The sequence below is a fragment of the Amborella trichopoda genome, chromosome 6 (assembly GCF_054954075.1).
Source record: "Amborella trichopoda isolate Santa Cruz 75 chromosome 6, AtrichopodaSantaCruz75HAP2 v2.0, whole genome shotgun sequence".
In the NCBI taxonomy this organism is placed as follows: Eukaryota; Viridiplantae; Streptophyta; class Magnoliopsida; order Amborellales; family Amborellaceae; genus Amborella; species Amborella trichopoda.
In genome coordinates this window covers 40,878,825-40,899,748 of record NC_142341.1, presented here as the reverse complement: position 1 = coordinate 40,899,748, position 20,924 = coordinate 40,878,825, and the positions used below count along the sequence as shown (strand labels likewise).

Sequence of the window (20,924 nt, the reverse complement as noted above, 5' to 3'; positions counted from 1 at the left end):
GTTTTTTTCAATAAAATCTTCTAGGAACTCAGCATCTCTGCTTTCAATAATTCACTTATCTTTATGATAAAATCGATATCCCTTTGATCTTTCGAGGTATCCTATAAAATTACAAATTGGAGTTTTGTTTTTTAACTTATTTCTATGCTGATATGGAATTCTGACATGAGTAGTTGATCCTTACTTCTTTAAGGTGGATAGATTAGGTTTTTTACCTGTCAACAGTTCATAAGGGGTAGAATCTATTGTCTTAGTTTGAACCATATTAAGAATATACATGGATATGCTTATTGTTTCTCCCCAAAAGTTCTTGGGTAGATTAGAATGAGCCATCATAGATCTAGTCATTTCTAAGAGTGTTCTATTATGCCTTAAAGCAATTCTATTTTGTTGTGGTGTATAAGTCATAGTGGTATGTCTTTAATACCGTATTCTTGACAATAAATATTGAAAGCTTCAGATTTGTATTCATCTCCCCTTTCAATTCTAAGAACTTTGATGTTCCTACCCAATTGGTTTTCTACTTCTTTTTTATATATTTTAAAATTTTTTAAAGCTTCTTACTTATAGTGGATTAGATAAACATATCCAAATCTAAAGAAATCATCAATAAAAGTGATGAAGTATGACATCCCTCTATGAGTTTTAACATTGAAGGGCCCACGAATGTCTGAGTGGACCACAGTCAATAACTCATTAGCTCTCTCCCATTTATTGAATGATTTCCTAGTCATTTTTCATGACAAGCAGTACTGACAGGTTGGAAATTCCACATTATTTAGATTTGGAATAAGACATTTCTTTATTAACATATTTATTTTTCCTTTTCCTATGTGGCCAAGCCAAAGATGCCAAGTATATATATCAATAACCATTACATAATCAATATAACCAGAATAAGTTAAAATTTTATTATCAACTTTCTCATTTACATGAAGAATGAACAAGTTGTGATCATCAACCAAGTGTCCCCAATCATAAATTTGTCCACGCTTCCCAATTGATACTTTCAATGATTGGAAGCGGACTTCAAAGTTCATTTTAATGAGCAAGGGGACTGATACAATATTTTGTCTCATACAAAGAACAAAATATACATCAGTTAATATAAGGTCGATTGTCCCTACATATAACCTACAAGTTCTTACACCCAATACATTAGAATATGTATGTTTTCCATTTAGATGTGTTTTTCCCCAGCTTTTATTTCTTTGAAGTCCTCGAAGAGGCATTTTGATGTTGCAATATGCCGATTAGCACCTAAGCCTACTCACCATCCATTGATGTCATGGTCTGCCATCAGGCACTCAAAAGCCACACAAATAACTTCATACCTCTTGCTTCAATTTTCGCTATTCTTTGGATTTTACGGGTTTCCATTATATGGGCAACGGTTCTTGAAGTGACTAGGCTGACCAGATAAAAAGCATTTTGGCCGTCTTAGTTTAGATTCTTGATTGTAGGACTTATTTCCTCTTTTTTTGAACATATTGTTCATCTTATTAAACTTCCCTTGAAATTTAGGCTTGGGTTAGCTAGTTTTGGAATGTCATTGAGCAAGCATGAGCTCACTCCTTTTATCTTTGTTCATATATTCTTGTTCTAAGGTTAGTTGCATAGGTAGCTCCCTTAATGTATGAGATTCAACCTAAGTGCAATTGTTACCATCTTCCATGAAGGTGGAAGGGTATTTAAGATTGTGGAAACTTGAATGAGCTCGGGGACTTCATTCTCAGCAATGGCTAAATCCTTAGCCATAACAAGCATTGTGTTTACATGTTCCACTATATTATTACCTTCATCCATCTTAAATGAGTTATATTGCACTAATAGCAATTGGAGGTGTATTTCAGAGATTGAGTCGTAGTTTGTTTTTATTGCCCTTAGCATTTTCTTAGATGTTTCATGATGCTCGAAAAGCTTAATAAGGTCATCTTGTTTAAAGGTTAGCATAGATGTTTTTGCTATGAGATCATTTTCTAAATTTTTTTCAAACTTTTTCCTTTCTTCTTTAGTTGGTTTATCACCAACTACTAGTGGATCATCTCTTAGTACGTATAATATTATATTTTGGATGAGGAGATATTTTATCTTCCTCTTCCATATCCCAAAATTGTTTCCATTCAATTTTTCAACTTTAGAATGTTCAGCCATTACAATTCTACTAGCCATTTGTTAAGTTTTATGTAAACAACCTAATATTTTCTAAATTCTAAAGAAGCTAAACAAACTACCAAAAAATATTTATTATGTGGTCAATACATGTATAGAGAGACCTGCTATTATTTCATAAACAATATCAATTATAAAGTGGTGCCTTAAAAACATATGAAATAGGCAATCTCCTATCTACAAGTAAACACTACAATTATCAAAGATAATAGAAAATTTCCCCTTTATATTATTTATTTGGGGTGCATAAGCAATAGCCCTTATAATAAAAGAGCAAAGAGCAAGATGTGATTCATTAGAAGACAAATTAATTTCTATATCACACCAAGGCAGTAAGTGAATTAATTGCATTCAAATATCAACAATAAAAAAAATGAGCAAATTAAGTCTGTAATAATTTTGTCTTCCTCCTCCTTTTTTTCTTTTTTTTTAATAGAAATAGCAGTAATATATAAGGTAGCAAAATATGTATTCAAACCCCTCCTTTCTCTTTTTGTTCTCCCCCATTTTTTTTTAAATAGAAACATTAGAATTATATAAGGCAATAAAATAGCAAAACATGTATTCAGAGATGTTCAGAGAGATTGTATCTCTATAACAGAAAGTCCACTATAAAATATGTAACAGAGATGCAATATATGAGTGATTTTATGGTGGGGTTGCAATGACTTGCACACAACTAATACGCAAAGCTTGGCCCACCAAAAATTAGCTACTTTCTTAGATTAAAAAAAATATGGCTGCTGCCCTTCGTTTTATATCTTTATGTAATTATAAACAATCTCTTATATATATATATATATATATATATATATATATATATATATATATATATGCTATTATTGAGTGACAACAAAAATATATATGGATCCAATATTTTGTTACCAACTAGATATGGATGGAAGTTTTGGTTGTCTATTACATATGGATGTAATATCTAATTGGATGTTCTTGATATTCATCTCAGTGGATAGAGCGTCTGTTTCCTAAGCAAAAAGTTGTAGGTTCGACCCCTACCTTAGTGCATTTGTTTCTAGCTATGTAATAATGAGATTAGTGAGTGACTTTATGTGCTTATCAGAATGCATGATATTCTATGATGAGTATAAAATCAACAAAAAAAACAACAATGACATTTAGTGGTATGCACTGAAATTCACTGCAATAATGCCAATAAAGGTTTACAGTTTTGAAAACGTTTGCACTTTCCTAAAATAGAAGATCGCATATAGACACAATGAGAAAGCAAAATTCAATGATGGCCCTTACGTCGTTAACCTTCCAAAAGGATGATAACAGATAAATAAATAAAAAAATTAAAGAAAGAACTCACGGCTAAAGCACAAGGGGCAACAAGAAGGCACAAAATTGAGATTGAGAAAATTACAACAGCACCAAAATCATTATTGCAACCGCGCTCTGATACCGGTGTTATTGAAAATTGATGGAGAGCGTGGATGAGACCAAACCCGAGATCAGAGAAGGGGTGTTGTAAGGCTGGTAATCGCAAAGCTCAGATTTTAGATCCCTTCACTTTTAAAGAGAGAGAGGAGAACTGTACACCTTTTTCTTGCTGTGTCTTCATGTCACTGACTTCCTATTTTTATATGGAGAGAAAGACGAACGGTTATATATTTCTCCAACGGGTCTCTGAGAAAAGGTCTTCCTTGATCTCAGGGATATTGATCCAACGCATCCATATGAACGTTGGAGTTAATTATGGATAATGAGATTCCTCCAAGCCCACAATTGCAGGCTAAATCACGTGAGGCCTCATGGTTGAGATTATCAAACCCTAAAAATTTTGAGTTACACTTGAGGGAGACCACACAAGAATAAAGGTGAGTGGCCAACTTATCAAATACTTTTCCTTTTTAAAAAACTTGAATCAATCAGTTTGTTTGTCCGATTATTTAACAAATACAACATTGCAACTACGCGTTAAAACTAGGGTCAGCGTTAAAACCACAGACACCAGATGGTGATGGAAAAGGAAGAGAGCCAGAAATTTTTTATACTCATGGATTTGAAACAAAATTTGATCCACCTAGGCATCATCATCATAATTGATTGCTTGAGCGGTATGAGTTTGCCAAATCTCCAAAGTAGAGATCTCTAGAGGACCTATGAGAAAACACACTGCATAATAATATGGTTCGTTGTCTCCTCCTCTAGACACCAAAGGTAAGCCCCTAGATTGGAGCTGACCTATGGTAGGCAATCGTGAATGTAGGGCAAACCATGTGAACCATTTTCCTCTAGGTTGAGAAGGGGTTTTCCAGAGGGCCTTGAAAACTGGCTGAACAGGAGCATTATGCCTGATGTGATCCCAAGCACTGCCCATTGAGAAGACACCATCAACAGAATGGATCCAGACCAAGTGATCATGTAGGGGGTGTATAGGTAACACATGCGACTGTACCTACTCCCAGGCAAGGCTTAATGGACCAGAAGGGAGAGACGAAAGAGCTCATTTCTACGTTGAAACCTCGATGTAATAAGAGACATTGGGGTTTGCAAAATTTCCCAGGGTGCTATGTACTTCTACACCATATTTCTCCCATAAGAATGTTATGAGAATCACGGATCAGCCCAAAAGTCGATCAATTTTCCCTCACTAACTATCCATGTCACATTATTTTGCAATCTATTTAACCCCAAGGTTACCCCTCTCAATGCACGAGAGCAAATTTTTGATGGGCGAACCAAACTGAAGAATGTCGAAACTGAAGAATGCTTGAAAAACTTGAACAACAGGGAGGAGGGTTTTGAGGTAATTCTCCATGCTAGCTTCATCATTCCACCCATGTTGAAGTCTTGAATATCAAGAATTCCAATACCTCTTTCAGCCTTCCAGCCTACAATACCCCAATTTACTAGGTGTAGTCCCTTGTTATCTGAACTCCCTAGCCAAAGAAAATTCCATTGGAGTCGTCCGAGAATATTGCATGTGCGGCTTGGGAGAGAGAATGAAAGCATCCAATATATTGCAGAACCATTGATGATCGATTTTAAAAGTTGTAGCCGCCCTGCAAAAGATAAAGAAAGAGCTTGCCAATAACTAATCTGAGGTATGGTCTTTCCAATTAAGCTATGACAGTGTGAGTGCCTCAGGGGTTCATGAAAAAGAGGGAGCTCAAGATATTTAGAAGAAAGGTTGTGCCGACCCCAAAAACATAGCTTTGCACTTGTTGCAATTTGGTTGTGTAGACACCCCATTTTTAAAACTGAAAAATTTGTGATACTCGTGAATCCTTAAGACCACACTATTCTAGTAAACCCCCAAACTATAGACTATCATAGTCCGTGATCCCTATCCTGCGATCCAGAATCCTGCAAGACCATTTGTTTTAGTAATGAATCAAATAAAAATAGCAAAGCAACTTATTTTTATTTGATTATTTGGTAGGCAATATCACAAAAACATAACTGCTACTTTTGGTCAGATTTGGGCTCTCTTTGACCCCAAAAATGGAAATTTGGCTGACAAATATGCTTGAAATTGGTATATATCCATTATAGTATGATTTGAGCCTTTATATAAACACATTTTGTGACCCATGTAGGGTAGGACTTTGTTAACCCATACACCAAGAAACCTGAGCCTTGGAGAGACCAGAGAGAAAACCGTGGGATATACTAGATCTAGACAAGTTCAAGCCAAAGCCCAGCCATTAGACCTGCAACTCTAAGCTTAGAACATGTCCAAGATAACCATTCAACCAAGCCAAGGTTTGGTCAACATTGAAGGGAGACAAATAGGATCCCCGGTATGAACATAGCCGTTGTGATCTTGATACGGGCAAGGCCTCGAAACCTCAAGTTTGCTAGGCCAACTGGCCTGGCTAGGTATTTTTCTCATCATTTTTTTCTTCATTTTTTAGTTATTTTGTTAGATCTAAGATTTTATTTTTATTTGATTCAATATTTCATGCTTTTTGGAACGATGTTGGCTCTGCCATTAATATGAGAGCGGATCTATTCATTTTTCAATAGATTTGGCCTCATATCATAATTTGATTTTTCCCTCTCTCTATCACTTATTTAAAGTCAGTTTGTGGTATGGATTTGAAGGATCTTCCTCTGAAGATCTCTCCGATTTGCACTGTAAACAAATTGTTACCCCATCACCATACAAAAGATATCAATCATGCATCTGATAGTCGAGGCCACCTTAATAAAAACCTCATAGAAAATAAGGGCATCGTCTGCATAGAAAAGATGATTGACCCCGTAGTTACTTCTCGACGGGAAAGCAAGAAGGAGGTGCTTATTTGCAATAACTGCATCAAGCATCCTACTGAGGTAGTCCATGACAAAGAGGAAGATGTATGAGGTTAGAGGGTCACCTTGTCTAAGGCCCCTTTTTCCTTTAAAAAAGCCCACCGGAGATCCGTTGTGCAGGATAGAGAATGAGGGGGTAGAGATGCAATGCTAGACCCATGTTATAAACATATATGGAAAGCCCATAGCATATAGTCTGTTTAATATGAATTTTCACGAGATCTTATCATATGTACTACTAAGGTCCAATTGAAGGCACATTTTTGGCCTAGCTGAGTTCTTATGGCATAAAGAAATTAGCTCATTGGCCATGAGATTATTATCGATAATTAGCGTTCCCCTCAGAAGTGCTGCTTGGCATGGATGAATTAGCCCATCAAGAACCATCTTTAGTTTATCGGCTACTATCTTGCTAATAATCTTGTAAAAGACATTGCATAGGCTGATGGGTCTAAAATCCTGGTGGTATGGTAGTGCACTTTAGGAATCAGGCATATGAAAGTTAAGTTTACTGCCTTCAAGAACTTGCATTTCCCAAAGAAGTCCTGGATAGCATTGAAGAGATCCCCTTCGACGACATCCCAATTAAACTTATAGAATTGCTCCCCAAAACCATTATGACCTGTAGCAATCTCTAACATCATATCCCACATACATTTCTTAATTTCTTCTAAAAAGATGTTTTTTGCCATTTCGGCTTGCTGGTTCGGTGTAAGCCACTCTTCCGGTAGGAATTCCTCAACTGTTGGCCCGACTAAGGACTTGGCTTTTGGCTCTGACGTTAAGAGATCCTCAAAAAACGAAACATATGACTTTCAATAGCCTTGGGGTCTAAAACTGGATTACCTGTCGAATCCTTTAGATGAAGGATTCTGTCATTTCGCCTTCTAATTATGGTGGACATATGGAAGAATTTCATATTGGACTCCCCCTTTTTTAACCAAGTCTCACGTGATTTTTGCCTCCACATGCTCTCTTTCTGGGCTAGAAAATTCTGTAATTTGGATGGAAACTGGGCTTCTTTAGATATCAGGGATAGGTCACTAGGGTTGGTATTTATCATATCTGAAGCTTGGGGGGTCAGCCATCAAAGTTGAAAGCATCCTAATGCTACATTCTCTTCGTGTGCACGCAAGGCCGATTTTGCACACTGCTATTTTCGTCCTCACACATTGCTCTCTTCGTCTCGCTCTCTTTGTCCTCGCCTAGACTATTCCAGAGAAAAAGTGCCTATCGAGGTGCACTTTACTTTAATTGTTTAGAGCCTCAGTTGTATACAAACCGCACCCTTTTACTATTTACCAATATTTAACAACTAGATTGAGTCCACTTGAACTTGGCAAAGTTACTCGGCCTTGGCCAATGGACGAGGCAAGTACTTGCATATACATATGGGTATAGGGGCAAGCCCCCTTTTTCATCGCTCCCTGTTTCTCTGAAGGATTATGATATAGGAGAACTTGATGAAAATTTAAATTAAAATTTGTAGCAACCAGATCTTGATTTGCATCAGATGTTGTGCACGAAAACTTTAAACCCGCCGGTAAATAAAGTAGGCAAAAAAGAATCGACAAAAAACAAGCAACAAAAATAAAGCAAGAAATAAATAACAGAAAAAAAACACAAGGATTTACGTGGTTTGTCACAGATGTGACTACATTCACAGGTGAAGACGATCGATGTCTTTTACTAAATCAAAGAAAGAAAATTACAAGGTAACTTACTTGAGAACCGAAGACTCAATCTCCCACAAAGCCTTATTCTCTATAATTTTCTCTCTATGTAAAACCCCCAAAAGTTTTTTTTCTATCTTTCTAGATCTTTTTTTCTCTCTCTAAATGACCTAATAGATAGAACCACTAAAAAAGAGGTACATGGGGCTCTATCTTTTTCCCATAACTTTTGGGTACATAAGTTTATCATTATCTAGTATGGTCTCTCATGTCTATCCTAACATAACTAGAACTAACCCAAAACGATAATTATCCTAAATAATAAGAACTACAAAAAAAAAATTAGAAACTCAAATAGAGGTCACGTAATGCCTTTATCTCCAAAAAATTATTTCTTTCCTAAAATTTAGGATTCACATCCCAACAAAATATGGAAACCTAACTGAGATTTATCTTGTAAAACAAGACAAATCAACAAATCTATGCCTTGGCTTGAATTCCAAAAGATGTTCCCATCGACCATCTTCTCCACACGTGCCTCCATAGGCACTCACTTAGGTAACATATTAGTCAAGTCCATGCATAGCTTGGACTTCTGTAATGGAACCGGCTTTGTCAACATGTCTACATCATTATTCTTAGCATCAATCTTCAGTAAGAAGATATCACTTTCAGCTATGATCTCACGAATAAAATAGTATCTGACATCAATATGCTTCGTCCTTGCATGATATATCTGGTTCTTCGCCAAGTGTATTGTACTCTGACTGTTACAATAAACAACAGTCCTATCCAGTCGTAAGCCCAAATCACTTACAAGCCCTCTAAACCAAATGACTTCTTTTACTGGCTCAGTAACAACCATGTATTCTGCTTCAGTCGTAGAGTACCCACGGGCTTTAAATTTTTCATCCCGAATCTAGTGAGGACCTTCTCAATGTACTCCTAAGATAGCCACAACTTACCCAACTTTCAATCTCTACAAATCTCCATACCCAAAATTTTGTTTGCTGAACCTAAATCTTTTATTTCAAATTCTCTAGCAAGCTGAATTATCAATTTACTAATTTCTAAAGAATTATTTGCAGCAATAAACATATCATCCACATAAAGCAACAAATAGATGAACGAACCATCAATAAATCTCTTAAAATACACACAGTTATGATTCTTACTTTTGACATTCCTGTGTCCAATCAAGAATTTATCAAAACGTTTGTACTACTGCTTACGAGATTACTTTAGGCCGTACACCGACTTCTTCAACTTGCAGACATGATCCTAATTTCTTTTAATAACAAACATTTATGGTGGAGTCATATAAATATGTTCTTTTAACTCTCCATGAAGGAGTGCAGTCTTAACATCAAGTTGCTCTACCTCCAAATCAAATAATGCAACCATGCCTAGTAAAACCCGAATAGATGTGTGCTTCACAACAAGAGAGAAATCTCGTTATAGTCAACAACTTCTTTCTGCGCATAGCTTTTTGCAACCAAACGTGCTTTAAACCGATCACCATCAGTCTTAGATGATCCATCTTTCTTCTTATAAGCCCATCTACAACCAATGACTCTCTTTCCTTTAGGCAACTTCACGAGATCCCAATTATGATTCTTTTGAAGAGATTCCATTACTTCATCCATGGCTTCACTCCAGCTGCTACTGTCACTATCCTGTGTAGCTTCCTTAAAAGTGGAGGGCTCTTGGCTTGTGGCAGCCAATGCATAAGCCAGCATATCCTCAAAACCGTACCTCACAACTGGCTTTTTTATTCTCTTTCCCTTTCCAAACTGAGGAACTTCCTCAAGTGGAGTAGATTCAATGACCTCTTCATGGTCAACATCTTCCTCCACTCTTTCACAGGGAATTTCTAGCACATAATTTGAAGTATTTTTTGGAGTTGTCAATTCAACTTCAACTGCATCACTACTCTTGCAATTTTTTTTTTCTGCACCCTTTTGAATGTGTTTAAACATGGCAGACTCATCAAATTTAATATCACAACTGGCAATAAACTTAGACAACTTAGGAGCTGGGTACCACATTCTATGGCCCTCAACTCCATACGCATAACTAAGGAAAATATACTTCTTTGACCTTTGACTCAACTTATCATCCTTCACATGAACATAAGCATGACAACAAAAAATTCTTAAATGAGAATAAGTGGCAAGTTTACCGGACCATACATCTTCTGGTGTTTTGTAATCTATTGTTGTAGATGGTGACCCGTTGACGAGGTAACACGCTGTATTGGCCGCCTCAGCCTAGAAGTCTTTTGACAAACCAGCATTACTCAACATACTACGGGACTTCTTTAGAACTGTCCTGATCATGCGCTCAACAACTCCATTATGTTGCAGTGTCTTTGGAGTGGTGAAGTGACGAACAATTTCGTTGCTCTTGCAAAAATTCACAAACTCCACTGAAGTGTACTCTTCACTATTATCATTCCTTAAGCACTTGACCGTCTTTCCAGTCTGTCTTTCGACCATTGCTTTCCATTGCTTGAATGTGTTAAATACATTTGCTTTTTCTTCAATGTGTAAATCCACGCCTTCTTAAAGAAAAGAAGGAAACCAAGTATAGAGATCCACCTTTTAAGACAACCGATACAGGGCCCCAAACATTTGAATGAATATAGCCAAGAATATCTTTTTGTGGTATGTTCTGACGTTTGAAACTGTACCCTACACTATTTACCATAAACACAGTGCTCACATAAGTCCAACTTACACTTCTTCATGCCATTGATCAATTTGAGTTTGCTAAGTCCCGCCAAACCTTTCTTACCCATGTGGCCCAATCACATACGCCACAACTGAGTCAAGTTAGTATCATTATCATCAGATACATAAATTGCTGCTCTATCTATGATAGTATTCCCATGCAGCACATATAAATTCGGTCTAATCTTCTTGCCTTTCATCACAATCAGAGCACCTTTAAGAATCTTCAGAACTCCACCTTCTCCAACAAATTTGTAGCCATTGGAGTCTAAGGTACCAACAAATCTCCCTGTAGCCACTAAACCATCTGCATGGCTGAGCATTATCCTGTCTCTTTCTCAAATTGTTAGAGAGAAGAGTCGAAGTCACATCCTCCATCTTTATGATATCTTTTCCATAAAGCAATGTTGTGACTAGATGCTCATATGAATGAGGGAGTGAGGATAACAAAATTATAGCCTTATCCTTATCATCCATTTTAACACCAATATTCAATAATTTACAAATAATTTTATTAAAATAATTCAAGTGTTCATGAATATCTGTACCTTCATTCATCCATAAGGTGTACAATTTTTGCTTAAATAACGTTAGATTTGTGAGGGACTTCATCATATACATACTCTCAAGCTTCGATTAAAGATTTGATGCCAAATCCTCATTGACGATATTAAATAACACTTCACTCGATAAGCACAATCAAATAGTGCACATGGCCTTCATATCTAAGTCTTCCCAGTCCTCATCAGACATGGATTATGGTTTCTTCGACTTTCATTTCAGAGCTCTATGTAAACCTTGTTGCACTAGCAAATCCCGAATATTAAATTTTCAAATTCCAAAATTATTTTTGCCATCAAATTTCTCTACCTTGAATTTTGCATTCAAAACTTTTTCTACCATACCGACAACCCCAAACCGTGCTCTAATACCACTTGTTGTGCGCATAAGCTCTAAACTCGATGGGTTAATTTTTGACAAATAAAGTATGAGAAAAGGAATCTACAAAAAACAAACAACAAGCAACAAAAATAAAGTAGAAAAAAAAAAAAGAAAAAAAGAACACCAGGATTTATGTGGTTCGTCACAGATGTGATTACATCCATGGGCGAAGACGATCGATGTTTTTCACTAAATCAAAGAAAAAAAATTACAAGGCAACTTACTTGAGAACCGGAGACTCAATCTCCCATAAAGCCTTCTTTTCTAAAATTATCTCTCTCTACAAAACTCCAAAAAATTTCCTTCTATTTTTTTAGATTTTTTTTCTCTTTCTAAATAACCTAATATATAAAAAAAGCAACCACCCGAAAAGAGGTACGTGGGGCTCTATCTTTTTATCATAAATTTTGGGTACATAAGTTTATCTTTATCTAGTATGATTTCTCATGTTTATCCCAACATAACTAGAACTAATCCAAAAAGATAATTATCCTAAATAATAGGAACTATTCAAAAATTAGGAAACCCAAATAGAGGTCACGTCATGCCTCTCTTGTCAATTTAGAGATATCCAAAAAATTATTTCTTTCTTGAAATTTATGTTTCACATCCCAACAAATTATGAAAACCTAACTAAGACTTATCTTGGAATACAAGACAAATCAACATCTGACTCTCTTTCTCTATTGGAAAGCAGTTCCTGCCCCCTGTTTATCTCATTGTAAATGGGGGACGATCTGCATTGTGCCTCTTTCTCTTTATCTCACTCTAAATAGGGGAAGATTTGCATTGTGCCCCTTTCTCTAGAGCTTGATCATAAAAAGAAAAAAAGAGGAAAAAAGAGGAAGAAGGCATGAAAGTAGAAGATCAAGGGAGCAAGAAAAGATGGGGCTTCTCTTTTGGTGGAGGAGAGATACAAGTTTCGGGCTTCGAGCACGATACTTTTGCTTCCCTCATACGTTTTTTTGTTTATTCTCTCTTTTTCAAAAGGTGGGAATCAACATCTTTATTATTATTTTTGTTTTCCCAAAGGTTACACTACTTTGTTGAATCCGTTAGGACTTGTCCTTTGTTAAATCCACTGGGACATGGCCGAGTAACTTGGTTTGGGCATGGGCTGAGTTCGATGCCCAAGCAGGAAGCAAGCAGTCCTAATGAACAATGCTATTTACAAAGAAAAGTGGAGGAAAAATTTCAAATTAATGAAAACAAACATCTAGGGAGCCTACTTCGCAATGAAAACAAATCTAGACTTAAACCATAAAGTAAACAAGTCATGTGGAAAAAACCAGTAGTTTCATCAAAGTTTGGGTTTATTTAGAATTCGAAAGATTGAAGGCCATCAATGATTTAGGGCAAAAAGAACAGATTTTTAGGGAGTCGTAGAGATTGAGGATCTTTGAGGGCTGAAGGCAAAAAGAGCAGGATTTTTGGGAGTTGTAGAGATTGAGAGTCTTCAAGGATTATTGGGTGCCCAGGTGAAGGAGGGAGAGAAAGAGGAGTGGGCATATTGGGATTTAATGAGAGCTACGAGAGAAGAATGAGCAAATGGAGAGAGAGAGAGAGAAAGATATAGAGAGAGTTGAGCGAGAGGATCTAGCATAGAGAAGAGTCTCAAAGGAGTGAGTGGGGTTGCAAATAATGGAGGGAGAGAAGCGAGTTTTTCTATAGAGGTGGGGTTTCAAGTGAGAAGTGAGTTGGTGCTTTTCTTCTAAATCATGAGCCAAACAGCAGGCTATATTTTCACAAAATAATATTACAAAAGGTTCTAGAAATAAATGGAGAAATTAAAGTTAATGTCCATCTAATTTTCTATTATTCAAGAAATCTCTTCAAAAAGTTTGATTTTTACTTTCAAACCCATATATTTTCAAATTCCTTTATTTTTACTCCAATCGCTTCTGCTTCGGACCTTCATATTGGACCTCAAAAGTCCGAAGTTTAAACACTCTTTTTCTTATAAATTACTTTGAACATTAAAGTTATGAAGTTGTTCCAAAGATCAAATTTTGACCTTCAAGGCCCAAAATTGGGTTTTGTTCAAATAAATCAACATTAGACCTTGAAGGTTTGATGTTGCTTTGATAGACATTTGTGAGAATTGAAACCAACTTCAGGCATTTTGGTCTTTGAAACAACTTCAGATCATGAAGCTTCAAAATAAGTTTAAGAGCAACTAATAAAAAAAGAGGGGGATACACTTTAGACCTTCATGGTCTAAAGTAGATGCAATTTGAGAAAAGTAAAACAGTTTGAGAAAATTGATATGAATTTAAAATCTAATTTTTTGGAGAATTTCTTAAATATTTAAAAAGACATTAAGATAACTTCGTGAAATAGATGTACAAGGACGCAAACGGCCCCTTAGTTCCCAAACAAATGTCATTCCTAGGGAACTTAAATATAAAACCCAGGCCAAACCTCCCTTCCATAGATTTCCCAAACTACGCAATTTCCATACTCTTAACCCCCAAATCACACCTCATCCCTAGGCTCTTAAATCTAGGCCTTCACAATACTATGATAGATAGTCATAATTTTTATGAAAAATTTCATATAGAACCATAAGTCCTCATATTATTTTAGGGTAGACCCTCCTTCTGTTTTTCTTTCAAGCGACATAAAAAAACTCCTAAAGATTTCACCGTATCCCCTCATCTCTTATCTCCCTATTTTATTGACTTTTAATCATAAAAATAAGCCCCAACAAATCTTTTTATACTATTTCAACCTAAAAACTTTTTTAATGGGTGGAAAGCGAAAAAGAGGGTTAAAAGAGGGAGATAAGAGATGCGGTTGAAAGAAAAATAGATGGAGGGTCTACCATGAAATAATATGAGGAATTAGGGTTCTATGCGAAATTTTTCCTAATATTTACTATGAAAAAAATTGATATCCATAGAAGTAAAGTTGCAACCTTATTCCACAGAAGTAAGAAGTACTTTTAAAAATCCAGTAGACAAGAGTGTTGGAAGTTGAAAATCCTTTTTTCAATTGACTATCTCGACCTCGCGAAGATGGAAATTAAGAAAAAAAAAATTTTGATGCCTAGAAAAAGTGCATCATGCAACAAGTTATTTGGATAGTCTATTTTCAAGATTTTTGAGGGTTTATAGATCTGCTCAATTTACATATTTTCTGAAAATGTAAATTTCACAATTAAGGTTGAATATAGATTTTCAAGCCATTGTAAAGTTTCCGATACCAGAACTACATCTTTGGGAAAAAATTTCAAAGCATGCCGTGCTTGTAGAGTATACGGTGGGCAAATTTATATGAACACCACCTATTATTCGAAAAGCAAATGCAGTAGATCTGTTGATGTATTAAAAATGTATCTCCAAAGTGATATAATTTATTCCAATGACCAATTTTATTATATAGCGGTCGACACACCACAAGAAATCAAAATATTAAAAAGATGAAACAAATGAAATCTACATGGGCAATCTCTATCAAGTAGTAATGAGGCCCCCATGACCTTTATTTTAGTTATTATCCATCCAGAAGCTTGCCTGAAGTTTATCAACCAGTTGTTTATCAATTTGGAAGGCCTTTGCAAGAACAACATCAGAGATAGGTGGGTTGGCTCCAAACACAGCATTAGCGATGGTTATGACCCCTGGATTCTGGCTGCTCAAAGCTGCAATGGCCACTGCATTGCTATAACCCACATTTTGCTGGAAGTGAATGAGGCCCACAGGAAATACAAACACATCTCCTTTGTTCAGTATCTTGCTAATCAAACGGTTTTCGGGATTGCTGGTCACGAAGCCGACATAAAGGGTCCCTTCTAAGACTGTGAGGATCTCGGTGGCACGTGGGTGTGTGTGGGGAGGGTTTTGGCCACCAGGAGCAAAGTCTATGCGTGCTAAGGAGATGCCCAGAGTGTTGAGCCCAGCAATTTGCATTACATTCACCGGGGTGACCTTCGAACCCACAGGATTGCTGGTGTTGCCCGGCTTGTCAAGCCCAGCAAAGAAGAAGTCATTTGCTGTCGCCAACTTCGGGTCTTTGCAAACTTTTCCATTCACAAACACTGCATGGGAAACCAAAGAGAAAAATGTGGTTAGCATGTTGGGCATCCAAATACTGCAGAATTGAATATTCCGCTATACACTAAGCTTTTAATTCTTCTTTGTCTTTTTTTTTTTTTATGTAAAAATGGATGCATTGCCAATAAGAAATTGTAGTTGTTGTTCTTGTTTTCAATGAGAGGAGTACCTTTGCTGTAATTGTCTGCTACGCAGAAGTCTTGCAAGGGACTCGGATCGGATGCAGAGACATGAGATGCCGTCAAGTATAGAAAGACAGCGAGAAATAAGAGCTTCATTTTTGCCAAATGTTGATGGAGACGAGCACTATCTAAACTCTCTGCTTATGCCTGGAGAGGTAAAACTTGTGTGGATTTATAAGGCTAAAGAGGAAGTGATCTGAATCAGTCATGGGCCAATATTTTGAAATTGAAGGAGTATACTTGTTGAATTAGCATCTACTAATTTGACCAAGCCACAATAATTCTACCTAATCTTCTTTAGAAATAATATAAAAATGTCCTTAAATTAACGACAAGGTCAGTGGAACAACTCTTTCCTTACTTTACCTGCCCCATTAACCAAGTCTTTCATGTAATATAAACTGAGGAATGCCGAAGACAAATTATCTAATCAGATTTGCGAGACACCATTGGTTGGCAACGAGCGCAAGGAGTTCAAGGTTGACCCAGACTCGACCCACCTGGTTAGAATTGATCCAAATCAAAAGTAAATTATATAATAACAAATATATAAACGGTTGCGTTTTATATACTTTAAAAAATCGAAATAAAGCACACTTCCAAACCTTGTCAAAATATGTAACCTCGATGTGTAAAATTCTTATAATAGTATGAAAACTATTGACCCCGATTATGAAATTTAAATCTCCAAAAAAGATAGAAACTAAGCATATTTATAAATACTTGAAAATAGATAGTCCATAATATATAACAAGATGTAATATTTTAAAGATTTCAAATAAATCCTTTATTTTCATATCCATAAATCTTGAAGTCAAAATGACTAATTGGAGAGTTTTCTAACATTGGAACAACTTGTTCTAGGGGTTTTTGAGGTCCATTATACTTCTATAGTACATGGTTGATGCCCTATATAAAAGTTTTCTATATAGAAAACATAATAGGATAATATATAAGGGAAATGACCTTGTGAGACCCTCCTACACCTATGTGTGTATGACTCCAAAGGATCACCATTAAATTTAGCACAGATCTCTAGAAAAGTCAAGTCCCACACTTAAATGATAATTTTTATAGAGATCTGTGCCAAATTTAATGGTGATCCTTTGGGGTCCTACACACATAGGTGTGGGAGGGTCTCATAGGATCATTATTCAATATATAAATGTCCCTTGTGTGTGTGTGGTGTCTTTTTTTTTTTTTTTCATTGGTGGTATTTTTTTTATTTTGGTTTTTTATTTTTGTTTTTGTTTTTTATTTATTTATTTTTTTTTCTGGTTGTGGGGTTTGGGTTGGTTGGGTTCGCCTTTAGGCTAATGCTGTACAAGTTTCGTCTCCGCAACTTTTGATTTTAGATGTTTTTTGCTTGGGACATTTTTGCACACACGTCCACTTGGCCCCTAGTGAATGTCCCCTATAAAAACATCAAAAAAAAAAGAAAAAGAAAAAACCTCTACAAAGTGGTTTTTATTTTTGAATTGGTTCATATATTATTTTCTCGAGTATCCCCCAAAATTTGACAAAAAAAAAAAATATTCAAACCAAGGGGTGACCTTTTTTGCGATGGATTATCAAGGACTTGTTATTTCAATATGAGTACTTAAAACACGTTATGCAATCAAATTCAGAAACCTAAGACCTTGTTATTTGAATTTGAGATCCTTTATTATTAAATTTCTACCTTACGTATAGAGTAATTAAATTTCTGCCTTGTTATTTCAATATGAGTAACTAAATTTTCTCTCCCTAAAAACCTAATCTCTCTTTCTTTCTATAAAAACCAAATCTCTCTCTAAAAAACCGTTATCTCCTTCCATCGAAAAAATATTTTAGCATACGTTTTTTCTTTGATTACGACCATGAAAAGTTCGAAAAGTGAGGTAAAAATAAAAAGAGGCTTCTTAAAGCAAAAGTCTTAACAGGTCGGGCCTGAACAGTATCGGGACTCATGCCGGGGCCGGATACGACCGGTTCGCAGCCCTACTTACACGTGGAAAGAAGAAGAATTAGGGAGATAAGCAATTAATCTTGTCCCTTTCATTGAAGCTTGGTCTTCCGGTACCAACTTTCTGCATTCCTCTCCGCAATTCAAACATGTATCTTATTCTCCTCCTTTATTCTCTGCTCAATATTTTATTGCAACAGCATGTCACTGTGAAGCTATCCCATGCTCGATTCCCCCGTACTTCATAAATGTACATCCCCTTGTTCTCCTATGGAATCGGGAGAATCATCGTCTGGTGTGTAAGAAAACAACCCTATTTGAAATGTGCCTGCAAGTGCTGGTTGAGATATTTAATCCTCCAGTAAACTCCATGACTGATGACCCCACACTTATAGCCTCCGACCCTCAGAGTTTTTATGAAAACCAAGATGAAGATCCATTGAAATCTCAGATAAGATGGTGATTTTCAAAATATAGAGGTTTCAAATTATTGCGTCTCAACCAACTCCATGAATTTATGAGAAATGAATATTAAGAAACTACCTAATATTGGAATTTCTGGAATCAATTCATATGTGCCACATTCAAAGGGGTTTATATTGTTCAGATCTCTAATAGAACTCAAATGATATCCTATATGATTGAAGGTTTGATATTGATTTGAGAGTCATATTTTCAATCTCCAAAGTAAGTTTATGAGAGATGAAAAAAATAAAACTTTAAACCTTCAAGGTCTAAAGCAGGGGCAATTTGAGGAAAGTAAAACACATTGAGAAAGGGATTATATACAATGAGACCATATACCTTTTATACAGGATGGTCACAATTTCTTACAACCATTTGATGTGAAATTTGAAAGCTTGAATGTATCACAAAGTTCAAACAAATTTCTTTTGAAGTTTGAGCTTAGTTAATAGAATGATTGCAGCCACCCAATTTTACATCCAATGGTCAATATTAATGTGACCACTATGTATAAAATGTAAATGGTCTTACTCTATATTTTCCTTTTGAAAAATTGGTATGAATGTAAAATCTAACAATCTAAGGAATTTCTTAAATATTGATAACTTAAAAAGGCGATAGCATAAATCTATCAAATAGATATACATGGACCCAAATGGGCTCTTTGATCCCAAACAAAAGTCGTTTCCATGGAACTTAAATGGGAAACCCAATCGAAAACTCCCTACCTGGGCAAGACAATGATAAGACTACTATGACTTTTATTATTCCAAACGCATATGTGGTACAGATTATTTGGTGAAACAAAACATGTCTCACAGTGATATACTTTATTCCATAGACCAATTTTATTATAATATTATAGTCTACGCTCCACAACAAATCAAAATATTAAGAAAAAGATACAGATGAAAGCTACCCAATGATCGTTACAATCGTCCCCATGGGCAATATCTATACGTGTAATGAGGGCTCCTTGACCTTGATGTTTTAGTTATTATCCATCCAGAAGCTGGCCTGGAGTTTATCAACCAGTTGTTTATCAATTTGGAAAGCCTTTGCAAGAACAACATCAGAGATAGGTGGGTTGGCTCCAAACACAGCTTTAGCTATGGTTATGACCCCTGGATTTTGGCTGCTCAAACCTGCAATGGCCACAGAATTGCCATACCCCACATTTTGCTGGAAGTGAATGAGGCCTTGAGGAAACACAAACACATCGCCCTTGTTAAGTGTCTTGCTAATCAAACGGTTTTCGGGATTGCTCGTTACGAAGCCAACATAGAGGGTGCCTTCTAAGACGGTGAGGATCTCCGTGGCACGTGGGTGTGTGTGGGGAGGGTTTTGGCCACCAGGAGCAAAGTCTATACGCACCAAGGAGATACCCAAAGTGTTGAGCCCAAGAATTTGCATTACATTTACTTGGGTGACCTATGAACCCAAAGGAGTCCGTCATAGAAGAAGTCCTTTGCTGTCACCAACATCGGGTCTTTGCAAACTTTTCCATTCACAAACACTGCATGGGAGACCACAGAGAGAAATGTGATTAACATGTTGTAATAAAAAAAGTGTAGGCTTCAATCCGTAGCTGTACTCTTAAGGTTTCGATTCTTCTTCAATGTAAAAATAAAGTAAAATATAAGAGATTATGGCTGTTGTAGTATTTGATGAGAGGAGTACCTTTGCTGTAGTTGTCTGCGACACAGAAATCCTGCAAGGGACTAGGATCGGATGCTAACCCGAGTGAGGCTATCATAGAAAGGGCAACGAAAACAATTATGAGCTTCATTTTTTCTATAAATCTGATCAAGCTAATTAAATAGAATCAGACCACCTCCTCACTCTTGGTCTATGGAGCTGCAAGGATAGCAGGCATTATATAGAGGCATTAGAGATGGTTGCCGAAGTCAGGTGGAAACTTGTTGAACAAGTCCTTGCATTGGGTAGTTAAAAATTGCTCATGGACTTTACCTAACAAACCAATTAAATTCTAACCTAATCCTTGTATAAAGATGTATCTGACATCCTCAAACTGAAGACTAGACCTAATAAAGCTAGAGCTAAGGCCTGACCTAAGCCGGCTTTATGGGGACAAGGGTCGAACCGGGGCCAAGGCTGCCCCGGCCTGGTGCTGTTGATACCCGGACCGGACCTCCCCCGGGTGGCTATGGGGCCACCATGAGCACGGTTTTATCTGGACCGGCCAAGAATAATTTATTCAAATGAAAAAAAAAAAAAAAAAAAGCAAAAGAAAAGAAAAATAGCTGGGGAGCCTGGATCTCAACCACATTACGAAGTACAAACCCTAGTTTTCAAGGGACGGGTCGATGAGGACAGGGCCAGGCTGCCTGGCCCATTGTTAGTCCTACCTATGTCATAACGCTCTATCTTATTTGAAAACTTGTGTTGCACATTGTTTGTCTCTCATGTTTTCAGACATGGATAGTACATGGGCTCTCTCTCTCTATATCTCT

The 20,924-nt window shown here is 36.5% G+C and overlaps 2 protein-coding genes across 2 annotated transcripts in view; both read right to left on the bottom strand.

The window, feature by feature from the left end:
- The window catches only part of LOC110006337 (putative germin-like protein 2-1), a 49,059-nt gene extending 28,744 nt beyond the window's left edge, over nt 1-20,315 (bottom strand). The window contains exon 1 of the mRNA XM_020664724.2: nt 20,131-20,315. Within this exon, the coding sequence (XP_020520383.1) occupies nt 20,131-20,239 (109 nt within the window). The 5' untranslated portion in view covers nt 20,240-20,315. The remainder of the gene's footprint in view (nt 1-20,130) is intronic.
- Nucleotides 15,158-16,840, bottom strand: LOC148781767 (putative germin-like protein 2-1). The gene is made up of 2 exons (XM_088870815.1): nt 16,028-16,840; nt 15,158-15,842 (listed from the first exon to the last, which is right to left on the bottom strand). The coding sequence occupies exons 1-2, from the start codon at nt 16,134-16,136 to the stop codon at nt 15,292-15,294; spliced, it is 660 nt and encodes a 219-aa protein (XP_088726941.1). The 5' UTR covers nt 16,137-16,840; the 3' UTR covers nt 15,158-15,291.
- Nucleotides 20,316-20,924: the final 609 nt, after the last annotated feature.